Source organism: Corvus brachyrhynchos, unplaced genomic scaffold (genome assembly GCF_000691975.1).
Source record: "Corvus brachyrhynchos isolate BGI_N302 unplaced genomic scaffold, ASM69197v1 scaffold101, whole genome shotgun sequence".
NCBI lineage: Eukaryota > Metazoa > Chordata > Aves > Passeriformes > Corvidae > Corvus > Corvus brachyrhynchos.
In genome coordinates, this window is record NW_008237239.1 from 13,588,866 (window position 1) to 13,612,252 (window position 23,387).

The 23,387-nt window shown below is 38.6% G+C and overlaps 1 protein-coding gene across 1 annotated transcript in view; it reads left to right on the forward strand.

Annotated features, from left to right (window-relative positions):
• PPP2R5A (protein phosphatase 2 regulatory subunit B'alpha) overlaps positions 1-22,843 on the forward strand; it is a 25,092-nt gene extending 2,249 nt beyond the window's left edge. The window contains exons 2-12 of the mRNA XM_008630319.2: positions 3,243-3,344; positions 8,295-8,387; positions 10,335-10,465; positions 10,671-10,730; positions 11,937-12,045; positions 14,442-14,495; positions 17,596-17,646; positions 18,345-18,464; positions 18,549-18,676; positions 20,783-20,884; positions 21,623-22,843. Coding sequence (XP_008628541.1) covers positions 3,243-3,344; positions 8,295-8,387; positions 10,335-10,465; positions 10,671-10,730; positions 11,937-12,045; positions 14,442-14,495; positions 17,596-17,646; positions 18,345-18,464; positions 18,549-18,676; positions 20,783-20,884; positions 21,623-21,755 — 1,083 coding nt within the window. The 3' untranslated portion in view covers positions 21,756-22,843. The remainder of the gene's footprint in view (positions 1-3,242; positions 3,345-8,294; positions 8,388-10,334; positions 10,466-10,670; positions 10,731-11,936; positions 12,046-14,441; positions 14,496-17,595; positions 17,647-18,344; positions 18,465-18,548; positions 18,677-20,782; positions 20,885-21,622) is intronic.
• Positions 22,844-23,387: the final 544 nt, after the last annotated feature.

Genomic DNA, 23,387 nt, shown 5'->3' on the forward strand with positions numbered 1-23,387 from the left:
CTTTCCCTAGGCCTGGGACACCTTTCCTCCAGCTTGCAGAGGAAACAACCTCAGGTTTCAAACAGGTTTCCTTGGAGTCGCCTGAGCCATGGGGAGGCTAAGTCAACAATGCCTTAGAGATAGCAGGAGGGGAAATAAAATGTTGTTTCTGACTAGTGCATAGGCAAGGTCTGTGCAGGTGAGGAGGTCTCTGGTATTCCTTTCCTTCACTGGTCTCTGTTGCCAGGATAGCTGCTGGGCCAGTACCACACAGGCTCCTGCTCTGCTTGGATCCTGAGGCAGGGAGGTGGAAATGATACAATTTCAAGCCACTGAGGATGGAACAACATCATTAAAAAAAGTCTTTGTTTAAACGGATGTGCAGGGCACACTGTAGGTTATTTTTTTGGTGCCCTGGGCAACCTGATTTTCTTTCAGCTGAGGAGGAGTTTTGCTTACAAATAGTTTTGAAGGTGTAGCACAGCAGTCAGTGCACCTCTGTTCTAGCTTGAAATGATACAATTTCAAGCCACTGAGGATGGAACAACATCATTAAAAAAAGTCTTTGTTTAAACGGATGTGCAGGGCACACTGTAGGTTATTTTTTTGGTGCCCTGGGCAACCTGATTTTCTTTCAGCTGAGGAGGAGTTTTGCTTACAAATAGTTTTGAAGGTGTAGCACAGCAGTCAGTGCACCTCTGTTCTAGGTCATCTGAAACTAGTGTCTTCTCTGGAAATTCTCTGTTAAAAGCACTCTGAAGCTAACAGGAAATTAAGGTTTGGCACTGCGAATATTTTAAGTTTTAAAACTTCCTGGGAAGTTAGAAAGTTCTACTTTTTATCAGTTTGGGGAGCGTAACAGAAATGTCTCTTCAGTACACGTTACTCTTCATCTCCTTGTGCCTGTCAACCTCGCCTTGTTCCCCAGCAGCATATAAAACTTCAGTGTAATGAGATTATCCTAACAGGCTGTATGAGTTGTGAATTCAGAATTTAAAAGAAATCAGGTATTCTCAATCTGTACACTCAGAAATTGGAATTGAACTTAGTATCTTTCACATGTTTAGCTGAAGTGTACAGACAATAGGGGATTTTTTTTCTGTTTTGTTTTAATAAAATATAATTGCTGAATGTCAGTCTATTAACTGGCACATTTTTGGAAAACTGAGATTTAATTTAGAAAGCTGATGATGGATTTATCTGGAAATCTATCCAGCTTTAAAAACCTTTTATGATTTGTGTTTCTGAAATCACAGTTTTGGGATAAGACACCAAAGAAAGAAAAAGAATGATTTAAATAATAGAAGAGGATATAGAGAAAAATTTGCAAAAATGTTGCAAACATAATAAAGTAAATAAACTTTTTTGGGGTGAGACAGGCTAGTACATGAAAAGGGTGCAAGGTTTATTTTAAGTTTCATATATTCTCAGGAGATGACTAATGCTAGCGGCAGTACTGAATACTCTGAAAATCATGCAATTGGTTTTCCAAAGGCCTGGCTGAGAGGCTTGCTAATTGTTTCTGCTACAGAAGTGTATTTAGTACTTATTACCTTTGTTTTGGACATGAAACTGACTCACTACTCTGAGGTTCTGTGCTGAAGGCTGATCAGCTCAGTTCAGCAAGATGCATGTAGAAAGAAAAAGAAGCGTTTTCAAGAGATGTTACCAGAGCACTTGCAAGCAGAGGTAGAACATTCTCTGTAAGAGACTGATTCATGTGCTGGAGGGTTTTATTGAACACCTAGTAAGAGCAGAGAAAACAAATAAGAGAACCAGGATTGCAATGTTGGGTTTTGAGCTTGATTAATGTTCTCTGACTCCTATTTCCCCGTCCTCTCCCCCCCAGCCTTTTGTTCTTGAGCTTTGGAATCCCAAGTCCCTTGTGTTTACAACATTAAAGGGCAACTGTACTGTTTCTCATGGGGTTTTTTGTTTGTTTGTTTCGGTGGCTTTGTTTGGTTTGGGGTTTTGGTTTTTTTTTTTTGTTATTTTTCCTGTGCATTAAGCTCGGAGACAGCTGTAGTGCCCATCCCTACAGAACATCATTGCCCTTCCAGTCCAGGACAGCAGCACCACAGCTTTGCTGTGTCCCAGCAGGAGACAGTGACAGGACACAGAACGAAGAGCATAGGAGGAAATGAAAAGTCATTTTATGCAACAGCTGTGTATCTTGTTTAATGAGGCAGCTGATTCTTCTGTGCAGAGCCAGCTGGTGACTTCAGGATCTTTCTGAAGTCCTTCTGCAAGGTTCTTCAAACACCTTGGAGACTCCATGGAATATGTGCAGGAGGATTTTCTGCAAACTGTCAGTTTATTTTGTGTTTAGTAGGCTTGAGTGATAAGCAGCTACTTGAAACAGATTTGATCAAAAAGACTAAAAGAGTGTAAAAGGTGATTGGAAAAATTGGGTTAAACTTGTTCCTGAAAGAATGGCAGAAAATGCAGAAATGAAATGAACTTCATGTTCTCTTTTGTTCGTGCTAGAGATTTAAATCCAGTACATTATATCTGGTGCAAGAGATGACATTTTTCCTTTGACATCTGAATGGTCTTCTATCCAGACTTTAATATACTTCAAAAATCCCTGAAGAAACCTTTTTTAAACTTGTCCTTTTGAAATTGATTTGATGAGACTGTATCATACTAAAAGTAACTTAGAGTAACTTCGAGAAAAAATAGCTACCGTGTGAAATGGAAAAGGTAGAATGGTTACATGTTTCTAACTTCCCAAAACCTTGAAACATCTTGAAACTTTCAAAGGTGAAAAGTGAAAAATGTAAACAGAAATATCCCGAAATCAAGTAAAGTGAAGAACTTTAGAATAAGATATGTTTTTGGGATTGTCTGCCTTACATGTGGAGAGAGATCTCTTTAAATCATAATTGGTTAGTTATATTTTATTTGTGGTCTTATTAAAAAGAGCTCTTGGTGTCACATAGTTAAAAGTTGTTTTTTATAGGGAAGCTGAATTTTTTTTTAACTTCTGTAGTTTCAGGGAAAATTTTGGAATATGACCATGTCTGGCCACAAGCTTCTAAAGCAGTTGAGACAAAAGTTACTTTCTTATTTTCACTGACCTGTTTCAGACTTCTGGCTGCTTGCATTTTGCAGTTTTGAAAAAATGAAGGAGTGATTTATTATGTTACTTCTTTTAGATGGTTTTGTTTCATTTGATTCTAGGATAAATGCAGTACCTTACTGCATGTGATCTGTGGAAGCATAAACAGTGATACAATTAATTTTTTTTTTTTTGCTTGCAGATTAGTTCTAATATTTTCAGAACACTTCCACCTAGTGATAACCCAGATTTTGATCCAGAAGAAGATGAACCAACTCTTGAAGCCTCATGGCCCCACATACAGGTGTGTGATTTCTTCACTTTCAAGCCTTCTTGTATGGCAAGAAATGTGGATTCTTCAGTCATTTTGTGCCTTTGTTAAGAACATAAAAATTGCTTTTATAGTACAATTGAGTTTTTATACTTGAGAGGGGAAAAAAGGTGGTGCTTTTTTTAGCGTGTATAAATATGGCTGAATGTTAACTCTTCTAAATGGCTTAAATACTATTTTTTAAACAGAGGGATTGCACTGTTAAATTGTGGTGTATGTATGAAAATTGTGGGTATTTTAGGTAATTATGTTCTTCACCTAAGAGGTTTGTTTTGTGCAACTGAGCAACTTTTTAGTGTAGGTTTAATAAAATATAAGTTAATATTAACAGTTCAGTTTCTCATGATAATTACAAAAAATGGAGTACTAGCCTTTATTTGTCCTTTGAGCAAATAGAAATCCCCTCCTTCTTCCCACCCTTTTCCCTCCCTCCATGCAAAAACTTTACAATATCCTCGTTGTTTGGTAACAGTTGCGTGGTTATTCCATTGTTGCACTCCTGTGGCAAGCTCGTGGTTTTTGTAGCACTGCTGTATCAATCACATGATTGACTTGGAATGCTGCTGAATTTTATTTTATTTTCAGTTAGCTCCTAGAAGTTGTCATTGTACAAGCACGTATCTCGGGTATCAGCTCATTGCTGATTTATGTAAGTAGTGTCTGTTAAAGAGAAGTTAAGTAGCAACTCCTTGCCGTGGGTAGAAGATTAAGCTGCTGCACATCTGCATACCATTCGCTCTCTCCTCTCAAGAGCTAAAATGCTACCCTGCCCCTATAATATTATATTTCCAATGCATCAACAAATGCTCTTATTTAAAAACTGGGCTTCTAATACTGACTATAAAAAGTACGTCTTCAGCATAGCATTTGAGATTTAAACCAAACAAGAATCAAGTTACCACAGAAAATAGCTCTGTGGGTTAAAGGCTGTGATCATTATTTTCTTACATGTGGCTGATTCTAATTCATAGCAGAAATGGCTGTAACTGAACTAGATGAGAGGCTTGATTTTGTTGGGTGGGAGGGTGCAAGGGCTAAGCAAGTGTCTCCTGTGGTCAGTAGCAGCGCCATCTGACTTCTAAATACCTGTGTCTCAGAGATAAAATTTGTAAATGCTAGCTTAGTTCACTTTAGGTCATAATTAAACTCTAGTCTTGTTCATAGAAAAAGACCTGTGCATTTTGTGATCAGTTCACTTGTGGCTTTTGCTTGCCTGAGAGGAATTGAAAGAGGTTTGTAGCCTGTGGTATTACTTGAAATTTTATTTTCAGGTTTTTTCCTTGCTGTTTTCTAAGGGAGTTTTTGTCAGGCTGTCTGGTCACTGATTGTGGATTTCCCCCTCCCGTGTCTCTTGTTCATCCTGTCTTGGGAATAGATCACTCCTTGCAGCCCAATGGAAACAGTTTGTGTTTCCCACTCTGTCCTTTTACAGTTCGTGTGCTACTGGACCATAGAAGACTGAGTTGGCTAACTTGCTAATTGCCCTTCAGGAGCACAAAGCTGCTGGAAATGTCAGATTTTGTGCGTGGAAGAAAGGCTGTACACAACCGTTCTCCTCCCCAGCAAAATATACTATTATTTTTGGCATAGTCTAAAGGACTGCTTAAGGAGGGAAGATGTGGATGCTTTGCTGGCTGTGATTTGTGACTGATGAATTACAAACAAATTCCAAGTTCTATCCTGATCTGGCAGTCAGGTAGCCAGTTTTCTCAGAGAGGAAAGAAAAAAATCTGAATCTCTACTCCTTTCTGCCTGAATCTGTTGACATAATTGCTTAGTAAGTTACCAGTGTGTGTAGCCGCAACAAAAGACTGCAGACCTTCAGTAAAGTGAGTGGCACTTGAAAGATGTTGCTTTAAAGCAGTGCTCAAGGTGGTTTGTAACTGCCAAACTAGGTCGAACAGGTTGGCATTTAAAGCCACTGTGTATTTTGAAGCTTAGGGAGTTGCAGAGTTGGCAGAATTGGTAGTTTAAAGTAAAAATATTCTAGTGGTCTCTGCAAGATTGAATCACTAAAGCATTAGGAGTTGTATTTCATAGCTCTTCAACCCAAGCAGACCAGTTTTGAAAACAAAAACTACTAAATCCAACATCTCTCCCCTGATTTAGTATTTCCAATAGTAAAGCTTCTATTAAACTCAAGTTGAGCATGCCTGTCTCTTTGGGTAGGATCTGTTGTGGCCAGAATCTGTTCTGGTGCCCTAATTTGATTGTTGTTGTTGTTATGCTTTTAAGTTTGCAAACATTAGCATACAGGAGAACCCAGAGCTCATTTACCCAGAAATGGCCACTGCAACTTGCTTCCTGAAATGGCCTGGATAGAGGGGCTTTCATGTATTTCCCAAGGCTCACAAGGATTTCCAAAGTTATTTGATACCCAGTTGATATCCTGAATTTAATCTTGGACAGCTTGTAACAAGATGGTGCAGCATTGTGCTTTTCGCTTAGTTCTTCTGCTTGATGTCTGTTGCAGTCACTGTATCTGTTTATGGAAAGAAGCCCTAATTATCCTTCCTCCCCTGTCCTTTAGGGAAAACAAACTATACCAATCTAGTGTTCACTCTTAAAAAGTGCTCTATCCCATGACAATTCTAGTGGCTCTTTCTCTGTCTCCTTTCAGGTTTTAATAAATTCCCTCAAGCATGTGTAGGACTGTACATCTCTGTCTGTGCTGTCAGTATCTTCCTGGAATATCCTAGGATTTCATCTGTCACTTCCATAGCTTCATTGTGAGGATGGATCTTAGTCATCCTATGGTTAACCCTTTCTCAGCTTAAGGGCTTGCAAATGCTTAGCAGAGCTTTTTCTTGGAACTCCAACTGTGACTTTGCAATCCTTGAGTTTCATCCTGTATTTATTCTTCTAGGGCTTCAGGGTCAACTTGTCCTTTCTTGTTGGTAACATGACATACTTCTCTTTTTTTCTATTTTCCCCCCTGGTGGTAGCTTCCAATATTGTTGCATTGTCTAAGCAGTTATTGCACATGGCTGTTCTTTGCTGTTGTCACTGACAGAAGTATTTCATATAGGAATTTATTACAGAAATCTTGAATTAAATTCCAAAATTAATCCCTATGATGCTGTGCTATATAACTTCCCTCTGGCCATATGTTGCCCATTTCTACAGGAATCTATCTAGTTGCTAGTTTGAAAAAGATCAGTAGAATCAGGATGTTTTAGATTGGAAGAGACCTTTAAAAATCACCTTAGTCCAAGCCCCCTGCAATGAGAAGAGACAGGGTACATGAGATCAGGTTGCTCAGCTTTGTGCCATCTGCAGACTTGCTGAGGGTGCTCTCAGCTCCACTGTCTGTGTCATTGATGAAGGTATTAAACAGTCATGGTTGAGCTCTTTCTAAGACAGAGGATGGTGTAAGGTAACATTTAAAATTCTATTATTGGCTTGTCTACTAAGGTGCCAAGAGGATGGTGCCAGACTCTCCTCAGTGGTGCCCAGTGACAGGACAGGGAGTAATGGCCATACACTGAAACACAAGATGAGGAAGAACTTCTTTACACTGAGGGTGGCAGAGCACTGAACAGGCTGCCCAGGAAGGTCATGGAGTCTCTCTCTGGAGACATTCAAACCCCACCTGTTCCTATGTCACCTGCTCTAGGTGAATCTGCCTTGGCAGGGGCGTTGGGCTAGGTGATTTCCAGAGATCCCTCCCAACCCTAACAATTCTGGTTTTCTATGTAAACTGCTGATATGAAAAGCTCTTCTTCAGAGGGGGAGCAAGTGAAGGGTAACTTGTATTTCTGAGCTTCTGCTTTGCAGATACAGCACACCCTCCTTGAGGCTATGCATAAGTAACTGTCAGTTCAAATGTTCTACATGAAAGTACTTACTGTCATGCATTTCTCTCAAGTGAGGTTCCTAATTATAATTACGAATTACTCAGGTGTTGGCTCTCAGTTTAGTTAAGTACTCAGGGTGGTAATAGTTGAAATTCGTGCCTGTGAGTATGAGCACAGCTCTGCGTGGGTTTTATTTGGAAACACAGTCAGTGATGGCATTATGTACCTAAATTGCATTTTAGTATTATTTCCATTATATTCCATATAATTAAACAACTAATCAGTTGTTTAATTATATGGAATTATGAAATAGTCATTGAGAACATAAACAGCTCTGAATGTAATCTAAACACAAGGCCTCTTTCCTCTCGGTTGTGTCTTAGTTAAGAGATGCCCTCTGGGTATTTTATAACCTGCCATTGTTATGGAAGTACAGTATTTTATCTTGGACTTTTGATAAGCCCCAAAATATGGGACTTGTGCTCTGGCCTCTTCATGCCACTCTCTGTTACCCAGGCCCTCGGTAGCTCTATCTTCTGTCAGAATTTTTATCTGTGGGCATTGTGGGATTGTAGCAAATGGGAACTTGAACTAAATAGAAATAACATGCTACAAGCCATAATGGATATTATAATTGAGTTTCCAGGATATAGAAGCCTAATTTTAATCCAAACTCTTTCAGTTTCTGTGAATTCATTCAGCTGCTTTAATATGACTTTCCATTTTCAGAGTTTTCAGTCAAAACTTAATTTCAGGAACACTTAGTAGCATCTCTTTAAGGAATTATGTAATGTTAGAGCACTTAATTTTACTGAGTGCTGCTAAATGTTTGGTAGCTTACTTCTCGATAATAAATTCTTAACATGGCAGGAACGTAACATTCAGAACTTGGTTTTTGTCCACTAGTGATATTTTCATTTGACTCTTCTGGGAATTAAACTGTTCTATGTACTTAATGTAATTCTTTCAGCAAATTCCAGTAGAGGCTGTGGTTAAGCAGTGATGTGTTAGGCTTTGATTCAGTTTTTTTAGTTTTTGAGCATGTGAATAGTCCCACTGGTTTTGGGCTGAGATCTGTGTTATGGTATACTTACTAACTTCAGAATTTTCATTTCCATGTCTGCAGTTGGTGTATGAGTTTTTCCTGAGGTTTTTGGAGAGCCCAGATTTTCAGCCCAGCATTGCAAAGCGATACATTGACCAGAGATTTGTGCAGCAGGTAAGAGGGGAGTTTTAAAGTTGAAAGTGGGATTTAAAGATCACCTCTCGAGTTTAATTTATCAGATGGACTCCTAAAGCTTTCATGTTGACACAGGGTAAATTTCAGTTGTTCCAGCAGTGGTTTCTGCCAAACACTAAATAAACAGCACATCCTACCACCGGGGCTATATGTAATTAGTAACTTCAGAAACACTTTGTTTTCATTTGCGTTGCAATGCAAGACATTTGGAATTTGTGAGGACAAGTTGTGTTTTTCATGATTTGTAACTTAATTCCAGTCAAATCAACAATGTGCTAATTATATTTTTGTAGTCCTTTTGTGTTTGGTTTCTTCACAGTTGTATCATGGGAAAACTTACCGCAAGCTTTTTTCTTGTAAAAAGTTAATTTACTTACTGTACATGAAATGTGTTTCAACACCTTCTTACTTGTGTGTAGATAGTGTAATTCTCTTTGCTATTGTGTATTAACCATGGAAGGAAAACCAAGTAAGAAATTACTTAGGAAAGTCATGCTTTACCATGCAAAGCAACTACGATCAAGAAAACAAAGTGAGATTTCATATTAAATATAACTTCTTAGGGAAATACGGTGTAGAATTCCATAACAGTTTTTTGTTCAAGGTGAATTCAGTGGGGATTTTTTTCAACATGTTGAAATATTTGTTTGCCAGATTTTGTTTGTCAAAATACTTGTTTGCTCAGTATCTGAAGAGTGCTGGCGGGCCATCACAATACAGCAATGAAAAATAAAACCACAAGATGGGTGCTTTGCCTCCCTACCTTCAGTGACTGCATTTAATTTCCACTTATTTGATTCTACTGTTCTTGTTTATAAGTGTTTCCTTCTTCTCAGTTTTATTCCACTTACACACAAAATTTAAGCCTGAAGCTGCTGGTGAACTATTGGCTGTGGGTATCCAGTTTACAAATTGACCTGTGGTCCTTAAGAGCAGCATTGCAGAGTTTGTTCCTGACATTTCACTTGATCTTTTTCTAGAGTACAAGATAAAGACAATGCAACCAGCAGCTAGCTATATATGGGAAAAAACATGGAGTAGTGACCCTGAGAAATTCCTGCTAAATATAAAATTGAAATGAGCCCGAACCAAGCTCCTGAACAGCTGTTTCCAGTCCCTTGTGCTGCTTGGTACAGACATACCTAAGCTCAGACCTGAGCAGGAGACTCTGGGGACTGCTTGAGCTGTTACTCACTTGCTCAAGGCAGCTAACATTTCTGAATATGCTGTTGCTTGGACATGCAGGGTTAAAAAAATAACAAAAATTGTGGTCTATAATGGGACTGGAATATTTTTTATGTCTTTGAGTGAGCATGGTCTTTTCTGTATCCTTGGAAAACTTTCTACAAGAAAAAAGTGTGTGGAAATTTTGTTAGCTTATTGCAGCATTTAGTCTGTATTAATAGGGAATTGGTTAATAATTACGTATCTTGCGCTTATTCTTTGACCCCCTCCTTAATTGTAAAATTTCTTGTATAGGAATGCTTTTCTCAGCCATCAAGATAAAAGTACCTTTTTGAGATAAGCAGTAAAGGATTTTAATTAAGAAGTCGTAAATATAAGATATGGATGTGATTCATTCTGATTTCTTAAAGAACAAGTGTAAACCTCTTACCTACAGTTTGATAATCTCATTTTTGCAATTTCATTTTTATTTTGATAGTATAATAGTTACTGGAATGACTTTGGTGTCTGTTGTACACAGGAAAGGAATGAAGTTGATGAGTTTATTTAAAAAAATCATCTTTATTAAAAATGTAATTTTGAAAATCTACTATTGACAGCTAAACAAAATGTACAGTTAAACTGATTCTATTTTTTTCCTAATGTAAACTTGTTAATTAAAGATAAAATTCAAATCAGGTAGTAACAAACCAAAAATCTTAAGTCTTTCAAAAGTAATGAATTTCAATTTAATTTTTAAAGTTGTTGGAGCTCTTTGACAGCGAAGACCCACGAGAACGTGATTTCCTAAAGACAGTTCTTCATAGAATTTATGGAAAATTCCTTGGTTTAAGAGCATTCATCAGGAAACAGATAAACAACATTTTCCTCAGGTATGCTCTGTGTATGTGTGACTAACTTCAGGAATATTTTATCTTGCCTTCATGGTCTGGGTCTGCAGTGATTTATTCTTGAAATAAAAGACCTGGGTTTGGTTTGTGATCTAGCTTTCAAACATTTGAAGCTTAGTAAAGGTTATTTCTTTGGAATCTCTGATCCTCTGTGTCAATTTTTGATGGTTGTCTTTTTTGGTAACAGGTTTATATATGAAACAGAGCACTTCAATGGTGTTGCTGAACTTCTTGAGATATTAGGAAGGTAAGTTTGATCTCACACAGAAAAAATATAAAATATTATTATGAATGTTTGCTTCAGCTTTTCTGCTTTGGGGATGGAGGGGGGGGAAGAGAATTATTATAGTAATGAGTGATGAAGTGCAGTCATGGATAATCTAATACTGTCTGGGTCACCACATGAGTATCAAATTAGGACACAGAGAATAAATTATTCATTTTTCAGTGCAAGTTTTAAAGATGACTGGCAAAAAATGTTTCTCAAGCGTCCTTGTTTGTCAGACCTATCTACTCTTGCTTATCTTCTACCTGATAGATGACTTGTTCTTTGATTCAGGAAATGAATGTTAACTTTTGCCCTCATGCTGAATGAAATGCTCTAATCTTCAGACTGGTTTTCCTTCAGTTCTATTCAGGAAAGCCTTGTAAGTGCTAAGGGGTTTTAGTTACCATTTTTTTGGATGTTATTTCACTAACTTCAATTTAACTTTGAAGTTTTTCTCTGCTAGTTTGTTTTACTGCCTTTCCAAAACTGCCACAGTAGAAAATTGTATAAGTATTGCTGGTCTAACTGAAAATAAAAATATGGTGAAGCTATTGTGGAACAAATTTTCATGAAAAATCAAGTGAAAGGGATACCATTATTTTCTCAGATTTGCCTGAAATGTAAGGGGCAAAAGAAACTAACCTTTTCCTGAAGGACTTTTGTCTGTTCTAGAGCTCACCAACTCTTAAATAAAAGATGACTGAATCAATGAGACAATTTGTTTTTAAAGGGAAAGGTTGTTCAACAATCTCAAAACAAGTGTTCAAACTGCACTGTTAAAATTGTGTAATCTCTTCTTTTTTCTCTGCAAGTTGCTAGTGACTGTGAAAAGGTGAAATGGATCAGCTTCCTGATACATCTGTCTAAGCTTTAAAATTCTACAGCAAGACTTACTGTAGATGATTTTATTTAATGGAGGTCATGATAAAAATACTTCAGCTCATTTAATGAATATTATTTAGGTTCTACTGTGGTTCTCTGGTATTCCTGCCAAGAGTGTAAACTCTCATGATACCAGTGTTTTAAAGGTTGTGCACATGTAGAGCTATTTTATGGCTTCAAAATAATCAGGTTTAAAAACTGAATCAGAAATGAAATTTCACTTGAACTTACAGAAATTCTTGACTTGCTAGGAAAAAAAAATATTTTTTAATAAAAATAAATCCTGCTTATTCATGTTTTCAGTATTATCAATGGTTTTGCACTGCCACTGAAAGCAGAACACAAACAGTTCCTTATGAAAGTTCTGATTCCCATGCATACTGCAAAGGGATTAGCTTTGTTTCATGCACAGGTAAGCTTTTGCCTATTTTTAAGAGTGGTGGGGTTTTTTGTATTTACATTTGAAACTAACGAAATTTAAAGCACTATGTGTTAAAATATCAATATTCCAAAACATTTGCAAATTCAGTTACTTTTTTAAAAAGTCTTCCAGATCTTATATCTAAATGTTGATTTTGAGATAATATTTGGCATATATTACAAGTGAAAGAATGTATGTACCAGTGAGTCAAAGACTTACCAACTGAAGCTGGAAGCTTTTTTGCTTGTAGTCTTGTCACACTTTAAGCTTCATTTAATTCCAGGGCCTTGTGCTCTTATCACTTCCTTTATGTAACTTAAATGCTCTGTGTAAAGGAACCTTGGGCATGGCCAGGTATTTATTTCAGAACTTTTTTCTCGTTCTAAATCCATACCAGTGATGGGGGGATGGGGGGGTGGGGGGGTGGAGAGAGAATGTTGTTGCCATTTATAAACGGTAGAAATGCACAGTAGCTCTCTGGATCAGCCAGAAATTATGTAGATCCATGACACGCTGTCAGAATGCTGCAGTTCTTCAGCTGACTTTGATTCTTATACTTGCCACAGACATTCAGCATTTCATTTGAGGAATAATCTGTATCCTTTCCAGACATATGGCACTTCAAGTATTGAATATAGTTGATGCAAACTTGGAAGTAATTCTGCTGTGACTAATTAAAACTTGCTTTGTAACTTAGCTCACTAATACAGCTCCTTACAGACTAAAGATACAAGAAAATGGGTTTCTAATTAAAGTGAAATCGTTATGGCTGTAGAGCCTACAAACAGGAGCAAGTGAAGAGCTCACTTAATTCCTAATTCTCATATGAAGTTTTAAATTAATCAAATCACTTGTCTTCGTGCTTTATTGCCTTGCTGTTCCATGGAATCAGTCAGTGAAATGAAAGGGCCCAGTCACCTCCCAGAGGTGTTCTCACTGACAGATCAGTACAGCAAGCTGCCCTTTTTTTTCTGGGATACATTTAATTCAGTTCCTGGGTACCTGAAAGGGCTCTATTAATTCAGCTGTACCTGAAAGTAGCATTTGTCCTGCTGAGCAGGCCACTCTGTCCCTTCCTAAAACACCAGTGCCAGGTGCACACACAGCACTGTGTGTTCCTGGTTTCGTTTTATGCTGAAGGTTTAAGCCAGTGTTAAATCTGCATTGCAATCCCAAGTGGCCTGGTTGCTTTGTTGCTGAGTAAAGTATAGCCTACCCTTAAAAGTTAAAGCCTTCAAGATGAAATAAGCTTGAGTCTGTGTCTTTGAACAGTAAAGCATTACTGTACTGTATATATACGTATAATGGGATTTTATGAGATTAATGTGTGACATTTATTATTTTTTTAGTCTATACAAATGCATCAGTAGCCTAAGGGCAAAAAGAAATAAATTAGACCTGTTGCAATTTCAGCATTGTAATTATCTGCTTTGGCATAATAGATTAAAAAAAAAAGAAAGGGAGGGCTTAAATTCAAGCATCCTGAGTATTGAAATGTGATGCATATTACATAATTTTTGTCTTTGCTTTATATTGTGAAATACTGTGACTTTTTAAAATCAGTCTTAATAGAATCTAGGATTGTAACTAGTTCAGTAATAGGATTATTGTATGGTTTCTTCATGGGATGGTTGTTTACTTACTCAACTATGTGCTAAGTAACTAAACTCTAAGTGATTATATAACATAAAATATCCTTGGCCTGAGCAGGCCCTGCACAGAAACCACGAGAGGCTGGGAGAGCAGTGCTGGTGACTTAAGCACATTGTGCTTCCCCACTTCTTCCACCTTTCCACAGGCACTTGTTGGCCACTGCTGCATTGGGACTGGATACTCAGCTGGACAACAGCTGCCTGATCTCTTGTGGCCTTGCAATATGTTAAAATTCTTTCACTTGTAATCTTACCACTGAATGTTGTGTGCTGTAGATGTCTGGTACCTGAGCAATGTGCAATGTGTGCTCAGTCAAACCTATGTTAACTTGGTTTTTTACTGGAAGTACAGCCCTTTTTTACCCCAATATAGATGTTTGAAAGTGATAGCTTTGTAATGTTAATACAGGAGTTGATGTTAAGAAAAATCTGTCTGCATATGGGATATGAGTTAGGGAAATATCTGCCAAGCTTGAAAATAATTTTCTAGGTTGAAAAGAAATGATTTTTGGTGAGCAGGAAGCTTCTTTTAAGATAGACCAGGCTGTATATCTTGCTGCTTTAATTGCTGTTTTGTTTAGTTTGGACTAAAATGAAATGGCTGTGTAAGGGTGTCTTAGGTTGGGTTCCCCCCATGATCTGAAGTGCTTCCATTAGAAGTTGTGATACTTAGTAATGCTGCAATGTCTAAACAGTGTCTGCTTAAACTAAATAACCATATGACTTGCATTCTAGCTCGCCTATTGTGTTGTACAGTTCCTGGAAAAAGATACAACTTTAACAGAGCCTGTAAGTGTTTTTCAGTTGGATGTCTTTCTATTTTTAATTTCAATTAAATATTTCAGTGTAACCTGTTGAATTGTACAGCAGTGCTGTGCTATCCTGATTAAAGATCTATAGGTGGGATTTTTGGGGTGGGGGGGAGGGGCGGTAGAAGATGAAATCTAGGATAGTTAAGAAAATTCTGGGTTTGAAAGGGCACTTGTGTCTTAAACTGTGGCCAAGATAGAGCACAGATTTAACTAAAAGTTTGAACTGCTGGTATCATGCAAACTACCCCAAATGAGAAAGCATGTAATGGCTATATTCTCTCTTCATAAAAATTAAAATTTCAATGTTTTTGGTACTGATTGCTTATGCTTAGCCACTGCATGAAGTTGAAATATTTTAGGGAATAAACAATCCCAAAATAAAAGTTGAAAAGAATAACAACACTTCATTTAGACAGAAAGACCTCTGAAATTCCAAATGTGGTGTTTCTGTCCTGCCTCTTCAGTTTCTGGGGTGGCTCTTGGCAGTCAGAACTGAGGTGCTTCAGGCATCTGTGGCTTTTGCCAAACTGAGTCTCCTGTGATACATATTGACAGCTCAACTAAAAAGGGTTTATGCACAGGCCTTGGCAGGGCCCATGAAGAAGAAACAGAGGCTCAGGGCAGTGCAGCAGCTCATGAGAACACAGAGTGATGTCAGGCCAGCTATAAAAGAAACTGGTTTTAGCTGGACAATCAGGAATCTCTCCATTAGGGGTATGTTGATATTTATATACTTTACCCCTTTTCTGACAGAAAAATGAAGAGCTTATGCAAGACCTAAATTTTTCTTCTATAAAGAAAAAAAGATAAACAGCTTTGGGAAAACAGCATTGATCTTCTCTGAGTGGTCTTTCAGTGGAAGCTTGTTTCCAGCACAGCCACTTCAGCACTGATGTTCCTCATCAGCTGACCAGTTGTTCTGTAGGTGGTGGGGAGGGTGTCTGTGGATTTGCCTTGTGTGCTTGAAGCATCTTCTTTCCCCCCCGTGCTGCAGTGTTCCCAGTCACACTGGTCAATAAGCTGGTTTTGTGGGATAGGGCGAGGAGAAAGGAATTGTGTAACCCATATTCCTTAAGCCAAGTGAGGAAACAACGCAGGCATTTTGACAGTTAAAGTTGACATGTGAGCAGAAAATGTGTAGTGTTACATAAAAACCTGCAAGGTTGAATGAAGTGACAGCGTGACAAAGTCAGAACTTCCTGACAGAAATTTATCGAAGTGTGGTGCAGGATCCAAGCCTAAACTGCTGTGAGGACTTTAGAGCAGTGCCACAGTGCAATTCTGAGGCTGGGCTGGACTGTAGTCTGTACAATTGTGGTTGCTTCTTAATCAGTTAAAGGTGAATTCAGGCTGGAGAAGACACAAGAACTCACTGCAGAGTCACTGCCTGTGTTTGGTTTGGTTGTTACTCTGGATATATAGTAAAAGTTGCTTTGTAAAGGAATCAAAGTTAATAAGAAGTGAAGCTTTAAGAAACTTTCTGAAATGCTTGAAAAGTAAATGTTAAAATTTGGGGCAACTGCTGAGATAGCATTGGAAATTTTTCTTGGCTTTAGGTCAAGTAATATTTTAAGAACTCCATCAGAAGGCTGTCTCACACATACCTTCCTGTTATTTTTCTGGCAGGAATTGTCACTCAGGGTCAGTTTGGAGGACATTCAATCTGAGCTCTTGTAGCTATGGTAGTCTGCCTCAGGTCAGGCCTGATGTTTGCAGAGCTGACAAGAAGAGTTTGTTACCTAACCCTGCTGAGTGCAGTGGCCTTTACATGGAAGAAATCAGGCTAAATGAGCAGTCCTTGTACATGAGTTAAGTTTTCCAGCAGGTGCCTATGTTGTAAGCCACTTTATGGGAATCCTGTAGCTCAGGGAAGAATATTAATAATGTGTAGTAAGAGCAGCAATCCATGAACATAAATGTGCAGCTATCAGCTTTTTAATATAAAAGCACAGTCAAGCTGGAAACTGATACTCCAGCAAGGAGGAGCAAGGAATAGGTATCCTGTTGAGGTGTGCACTGTTATACTCAGAACATGTCACTTCTTCATTGAGAATATGGGTCTCTCTAGCAAAGTATATGCAAAAGTTCTTGCAGTAACATGTTCTGGAAAGTGCACTTCAGTCACATTAACTTCTTCTCTGGAAAGCCACTTTTAATAGTACACGTAGTTGTTAATAAAGCAGCCAGCTGGAAAGCTGAAGGAAAAAAATCAATATGGCAAAAAGCAAATATGGAAGGATTCAAATAACTGAGTAATTTTGCCTTTGGGTATGATCCATTAGGTGCTGTTGTATCATAAAAAAATAGAGGTCCTTTCCTCGGAATGAAAGTTTATAAGGCTCTGAGAATGTTTCTGCTTCTGGAACATAGTTACAGCTTTTTTTTCCCTTTTTTTAAAGACAGCATTCATTTTGCAATTTAGATGCCATGTGAGATGTTTATTTCTAGGAAAAATGCCTCCAGCCTTTCTTTGCTGTATTCCCTTCATTCCTCTTGGGGGCTGTACTTTCCAATTAATTTTCCCAAAGGGTTATTTTTTCCAGTCTTGTGTAAGGTAGTTTCAAATGTAGATACTAGAATACATTTCCTCTGTAAGTTCACATCTTTCTTACTTTAGTTTCCAGTCTAACATGTCAAATTGTGGCAGGGAAAAGGAAGAGTTGGAGGCCATGGCTCCTCTGTAGAGCCCTGTCAGCAGATACTCTTTCCTCTTGGGCTTCAAACCTTTGATGCCAAGGCAGGTGCTCCCCAAAGTATGGATGAGTGGAAGACAAAAAATATTCTGGGAGATTTAGCTGCAGGGGGGTTACCTTCACTTTGTGGTGCTTTGATGCGATCAGCATCCTGTCAATTAATGTAAGTACTGGGACGGGAGCAGAGTGTGTGTGGATGATCACAGGCACACAAAGCCATAAGGGTCTAAGTTATTCTGGTAACCTAAACAAGACATTTAAATGAGTGTTTATTCAGTTTTCATTGAACCACTGGATAAGGAAAAGCAAACCAGTACTTCTTTCATCTTCTCAAGTATAAAAAGAAACTTGTTCTGCTTTAAATTGTTTGTATTTTTCATACAGGTAATCAGAGGACTGCTCAAATTTTGGCCAAAAACGTGCAGTCAGAAAGAGGTTGGTTTTGTGTCTCGTTTCTAGTGTCTGCTGTGATGTAAAATGTTGTGGGGCAGGTTCCCAAACCTACTGTGCTCTACAAGAGATCTTGCAGAAAACTTGCAGTTCTTGAAGCTTCTTGAGGCACTCACCTTTGTCATGTGACTCAGTTTCTTCTCTGTAGTTAAAATGAGTTTAAAAACCAGGAGTTTGATTTATCCCACCAGATTCCATCCCCAACAGCTCTTTAAAAGTGGGTCCCTTTTTGGGACCTTTTTGTCTCTGTTTCTGCAAGTGGTGATAAATTTTTCTGTGCCAGCTACACAGAGTTCTGCTGGTTGCAATTTTATATGGGAATTAACTACTTATCACTTCAAAAGCTACTTTGGTGATCTCTGATAATCTCTGCAACCATTCTTTAAATAAGATGCGCTAATTTTTTTTTTAAACTGTAAAAACCTTATTTTCTGCAGAAGCAGTTTGGTGAAGCATTCAGTATTTACACAAAAGAAGTCCAAGAGGAGAGCTGTAACTTGGTAGCTGAGAGTGATGATTGACTTCTTTTAGACTGCAACACTCCTGTGAATGTCTAAATGTCTTGTAACGACACACAGAGTTCTTTGCAGATCATGACTAATGTATAAGCTGTATTTTGTTTGCTTCTGTTTACAATGGTGATATAAAACATTTTCATCCTTTTTTTCTTTCTCAACAAACAGGTCATGTTTTTAGGTGAAATTGAAGAAATCTTAGATGTTATAGAACCAACACAATTCAAAAAAATAGAAGAGCCTTTATTTAAGCAAATATCCAAGAGTGTGTCAAGTTCACATTTTCAGGTAAATAAGCATAAAAAAACCCCCAGACAAACCTTGTGGTAACTTATTTTATGGTTGTTATGAACCCCTAACTTTGTGTTTCAGGTTGCAGAAAGAGCTTTGTACTTCTGGAATAACGAATATATTCTTAGCCTGATTGAGGAGAACATTGATAAAATTCTACCAATTATGTTTGGCAGTTTGTACAAGATCTCCAAAGAACACTGGAATCCGTATGTAGCATTTCACTTCATCTGTAAATAAATTGTCCACTGTTTCAGGCTTGGATTGGGAGCTTGTAAATGTGGCTTCATTTTTACTTAAACCAGGTTAAATCCATGGCATTCTGGGTGTTAAATGGAGTGTCACTTTCAGCTATATTGTGCTTTCACTGTTCTGCATTTTTATGATGGAGACCTGGAATTTATTGAAAAAGTGTGAGGAAACTGAATGATGGTCTTCATATCGTAATCACATCTGATCCTATGTGTTACTTCAAAATGCAAATTAATGTTACTTAGACCAAAACCATTTCCAAGGGTTTCTTCTATTTATGCTTTGCTGTCCTTTAATACTTCAGATGAATACAGTTGTCTGTGTCTTCATAAGTATTTATTGCTGCCCAGTGAGACAAGAAGGGGAAAAGATCCTATCAGAGAAGAGCAATGCTTATAAAGGATGGTAGGGCTGAGAAATGAGTGACTGCTTCATTTTATATTTAGTGCCACAAGTTAAATATTGGTATTCCTGTGTTTGAAAGAAGCAGTAATGGTACTGAAATACTGAAAAGCAAAGCTTCCTGGTGCCAGCACCTTGAATTAAGTTGGAAGTCAGTGTGCAGAATGTAAAGCTTTTACAGGCAAAAGCGAGGGTGAGCAGGAGCCTCCCACAGCCCTGGAGTAAAACAGGTGTCCTGATTTAAGCCCATGGAGGCTTTGCAATTATTCTGGGTTTATGTAGATGGTCTGTCTAGTTGCAAATGTAGCAACTAAGATTGAATATAAACTTTGGGGAATGGTCCTTGGAGCATCAATATATTTGGGACCTCAACAAATCTGGAGGATGTCCCTCTTTCTCTGTCTGCAGCCAGAAGTTGCCCTTTATGAAGGAAGTAAAAGACACAGGATAATTGCCTACTTGAGGACAAGGAAGTTTGGGGAAAAAAGTCTAATCCTTTGATGCTAATCTGTTTTGGAGGACAGCAAAACATGCTTTTATCCATCTGGCTGGCTGATATGGACTCAATTACTTGCTTAAAATCGAACTTTTCCTCTCAGAAAACCAAAGCCTTAAATAGGCTTTTGACCTCAAACCACATGAAAGCCAGGATACAAAAAACCACCAAGTTAAAAAAATAAGTGTGTAACAGGCAAAGGACACTGTGTATTTTGAATGAGCACAAGGCTCGGATGAGCACCTGGGAGGTTTCCTAGTGCCACGATGCACAGAGAGCACTGAAAAGGCAAACCTCCTTCTTTGGTTACTTCCTTAGGGGTTTTTTTGACTCCTTTTTCAAGGTCACAGGGCTGCAGCTTTGCACTCAGTGGGGAACTGTCAGGGAGGGAGAAGACAGGGAAGACAGTTTACCTGCTTTTTTGATTAATGATAAGATCAATGACAGGCATTTTAATGTTTAATTCTATTTGGTTTTTTATTTCTTTGTATAAATATGGGTGGGTTTAAAGGAGATAACACAATGTTCAACATTGTTTATTGAAATATGAATGTTTCACAAAAAGAAGGGCAGTGCAGGAATACAGGCAGCCATGTAACACACAGCCAGTGTTGCTCAAGCTGTTGAGTTTCTTAAAGAAACTGAGGTACTCAAATCCATTATCTGATGTTCATGATTCTAGTTCTCTAGCAAGACTCTTGCTGCCCAGAAACACTGCTGGGAGAGCTTTGCATGGCTGTGCTAAACCACACTAAGCCTGTGGTTTGTCTGCTGTTTCTTGAAGCTAGGAGCCAGAAGTTTTATTTTTCTAGACTCTCATATTTCATTGCTCAAATACTACAAAGTTGTTGTTAAAACTTGGTTTATTAAAGGTTCACATAATTGAATGGCTTTAAAGTACAGCCACAGCATGAATAATTATATCCTGTGCAATTACAGAAGTCAGGAATTCAAGGTTAAATAGCCATTTCAAAAAATGTTTAACTATACTATAATTTCCTCTGTAAATTAATAAAATGGAAAGGATTTTGTTTCAGAAACTCCCTGACGTTAGAGTAGTATCTTGAATAAGAAGCTCAGAATCCAAAAAAGAAGTCAAGTGCTTGTTTTCTGAAGTTAATTTTGTCACTGAGTAAATCTAATGGCTGTGCTCCTTCTGTTTCAGAACCATTGTGGCACTGGTGTACAATGTGCTGAAAACCCTGATGGAAATGAATGGCAAGCTTTTCGATGAACTCACAAGCTCATACAAAGCAGAAAGGCAAAGGTACTGAGCCTTTTTCCAAGTTCCCACTGCTGAGTCTGTGTCCAGGCTGTCACTTTGGATGTTGCTTTGCTGTTGTGGCTGCAGGGCTCTGCAGTGGAGCTGTTTGGTGCTGGCTGTCCCGTGCCTGAGGCAGTGCCTGGCAGTGCCATGGGGGAGCTGAGCCCAGGGAGGGGACAGGAAGGCCCCAGCTCCCCATCCTGCCTGGGCAGGGAGGGTGCTCTCTCCTGTGTGGTGAAATCGGGCTCAGCTGCTGCTGGCTGTGCTGCCTCAGGTGTCTGGAGAGAATGGAGCTGGAGAACTCTTCCTAGCTCAGCAAAAACATCTCTTACTGTACTAACCTACTAAGCAGCACTGTTGGAGTCAGGGAGGCAGGGCACTGGTGACCCTTGGCCAGCTGAGACCACTGCCAAGCTTGGTGTTCTTCGCCTCCCAAAGATGCTCAATCCCTTAATTTGTGTGCATGTGATAAAAAAACCTCCTTAAAACTGCAGCCATCTGTGCAAAGCCACCCTACAGCAATTGTCTGCATTTGCTGAAGCAAAGGTACAGTTTAACCACTCATTATTACTGATTTGTTATGCTCACTTTTTAATTGAGGAAACTGTAATTGCCTCTAAATACAGCTTTGGAGAAAAACTTGAAAGAGGAATTGGTAGACACAAGTCACAGTTAAGTGACTGTGTCTCTTAGCTTGTGCTTAAAACACATCTGAAATGCATCTTTCACTCTTTTGTACAGAGAGAAAAAGAAAGAATTGGAACGTGAAGAGTTGTGGAGAAGGTTGGAGGAGTTAAAGCTCAAGAAGGCAATGGCAGAAAAGCAGAACAGCACTCACAACGTGCTCAATGCACACAATACAAGTGCCAAATAAAAGAAATGACCACCTCTACTCGGCAGACATTCTTTTTTTGTACCCTTTTGAAATATATAAGGATTTGCAAAAGAAACCTCATCAGTATAATAGAAACAGCCAATTTTTTTCTCTGGCAAATGTAAAGATTTGAATTTAAATACAGCAGTTAAGTGATGTCATTACCACAACATATTGTAAATTTGTCTAATTGATATACTGTCACTTCCAATGTTTCATAGAACTGAATTATCATCCTTAATGAGTGAAATAATTACGGGAGTGGTGCGAATTATGACTTGAATTTTTGATTGTGTTGCACATAGGTGGTATAGTTTGCTACATACACATTTTTCCTTGTTTTATATGTGCTTTTCACATTGCTGCATACTTTGGTTAAGGTGATAGAAAAGGCTTCTAGTTGTGCTGTACTTTCTCAAATAAAACCAAGGTACGTTACCAGTAACTTGAGATACTCAGTATATGCCCCTTACAGCATTGAAAGGAACTCGGATACAGCGCTGTCCTTGAATTCCTGATTGGATTCAGATTTAGATTTACACAATGCTCACTTTAGAAAGGAGGTGAAGTAGGGAGAGAATCAGCTGCAACAGGTTGGGGTGGCCAGTGCCTCTACTCCACTCCTGCTGCCTCTTGGGTCCTGGGCTCATTAGGGATTTGCTCCTGCTACAGCTGAGGATGGAGCTTCCTCTGGAGAGCCCATCAATGATGCTCCTCATCAGCCCAAGGACACTCCAGAGTGGTACAGTCTCGGAGAGACCCATCTTGATGTTTCTGTGTTAGTTTTAGCATCTCATGGACTGAAGAATGAGACCAAAATTGAAATTAGTGTATTTTTTTTTTCAGTAAGGAGGGAAGGATGTCAAGAAAGAGTTCCTTGTTTTCTTTAAAGAAAATGCAGTCTGTTTCTTAAAGGTGGAAAGTTGGCAATAGAAGTCTTGTCTGTTTACTTGATCAAGTATTTTTTTCACATCTTTTATCAGAGTACCATTCCAATCTCTTAAATTGCAGTTGTGTGGAAAAATTTTGTAATGAAAGATCTTTGGGGAATTGAGCAGCATTCAATAAAGTCTTTATGTTTGTATTTAGTGCTGTACCTCACATCTTTGTGTTTATGAAGACCAGGAGAATTAGAATGGCTGTTACAACCAACCTTTTTAACTGTACAATCTGGCTTTTCATGGAGTGGCAGAAGTGGGGAAGTCCCTGCTATACTGTTTGAGTCATGTGTATTACACTTATTGTTGCTTTGTTTTGTCTCTAGGTAGTTGTTTCACAGAGGGTGTGGGACTAGCACTGCCTAAAGGGCCTTGTACTCCCAACTGCTCTGTTGGATCAATCCAATTCGCTGCTCCTCTCTGTCAGTTTTACATAAAAAGAGCAGTGAATCAGCTGCCCAAAGTAACTTCCATGGTAGCTGGCAGCCCAGAATTTAGGGGGGAAAAACCCCTTTACCTTTCATGGCCCTTCTTGCAGGGAAAGGACAGTCACACTGGCACAGCTCACCTCGGTTTAGTGCTTTAGTGCCTTTTCGCCCTTAGAAGAATAAAGTTCCCAGTGTGTGACAAGCTTTGCTCAGCTGTCCTAGAGCCTAAAGGAAATAACTTACACAAATGTTGGAGAACCAAACAC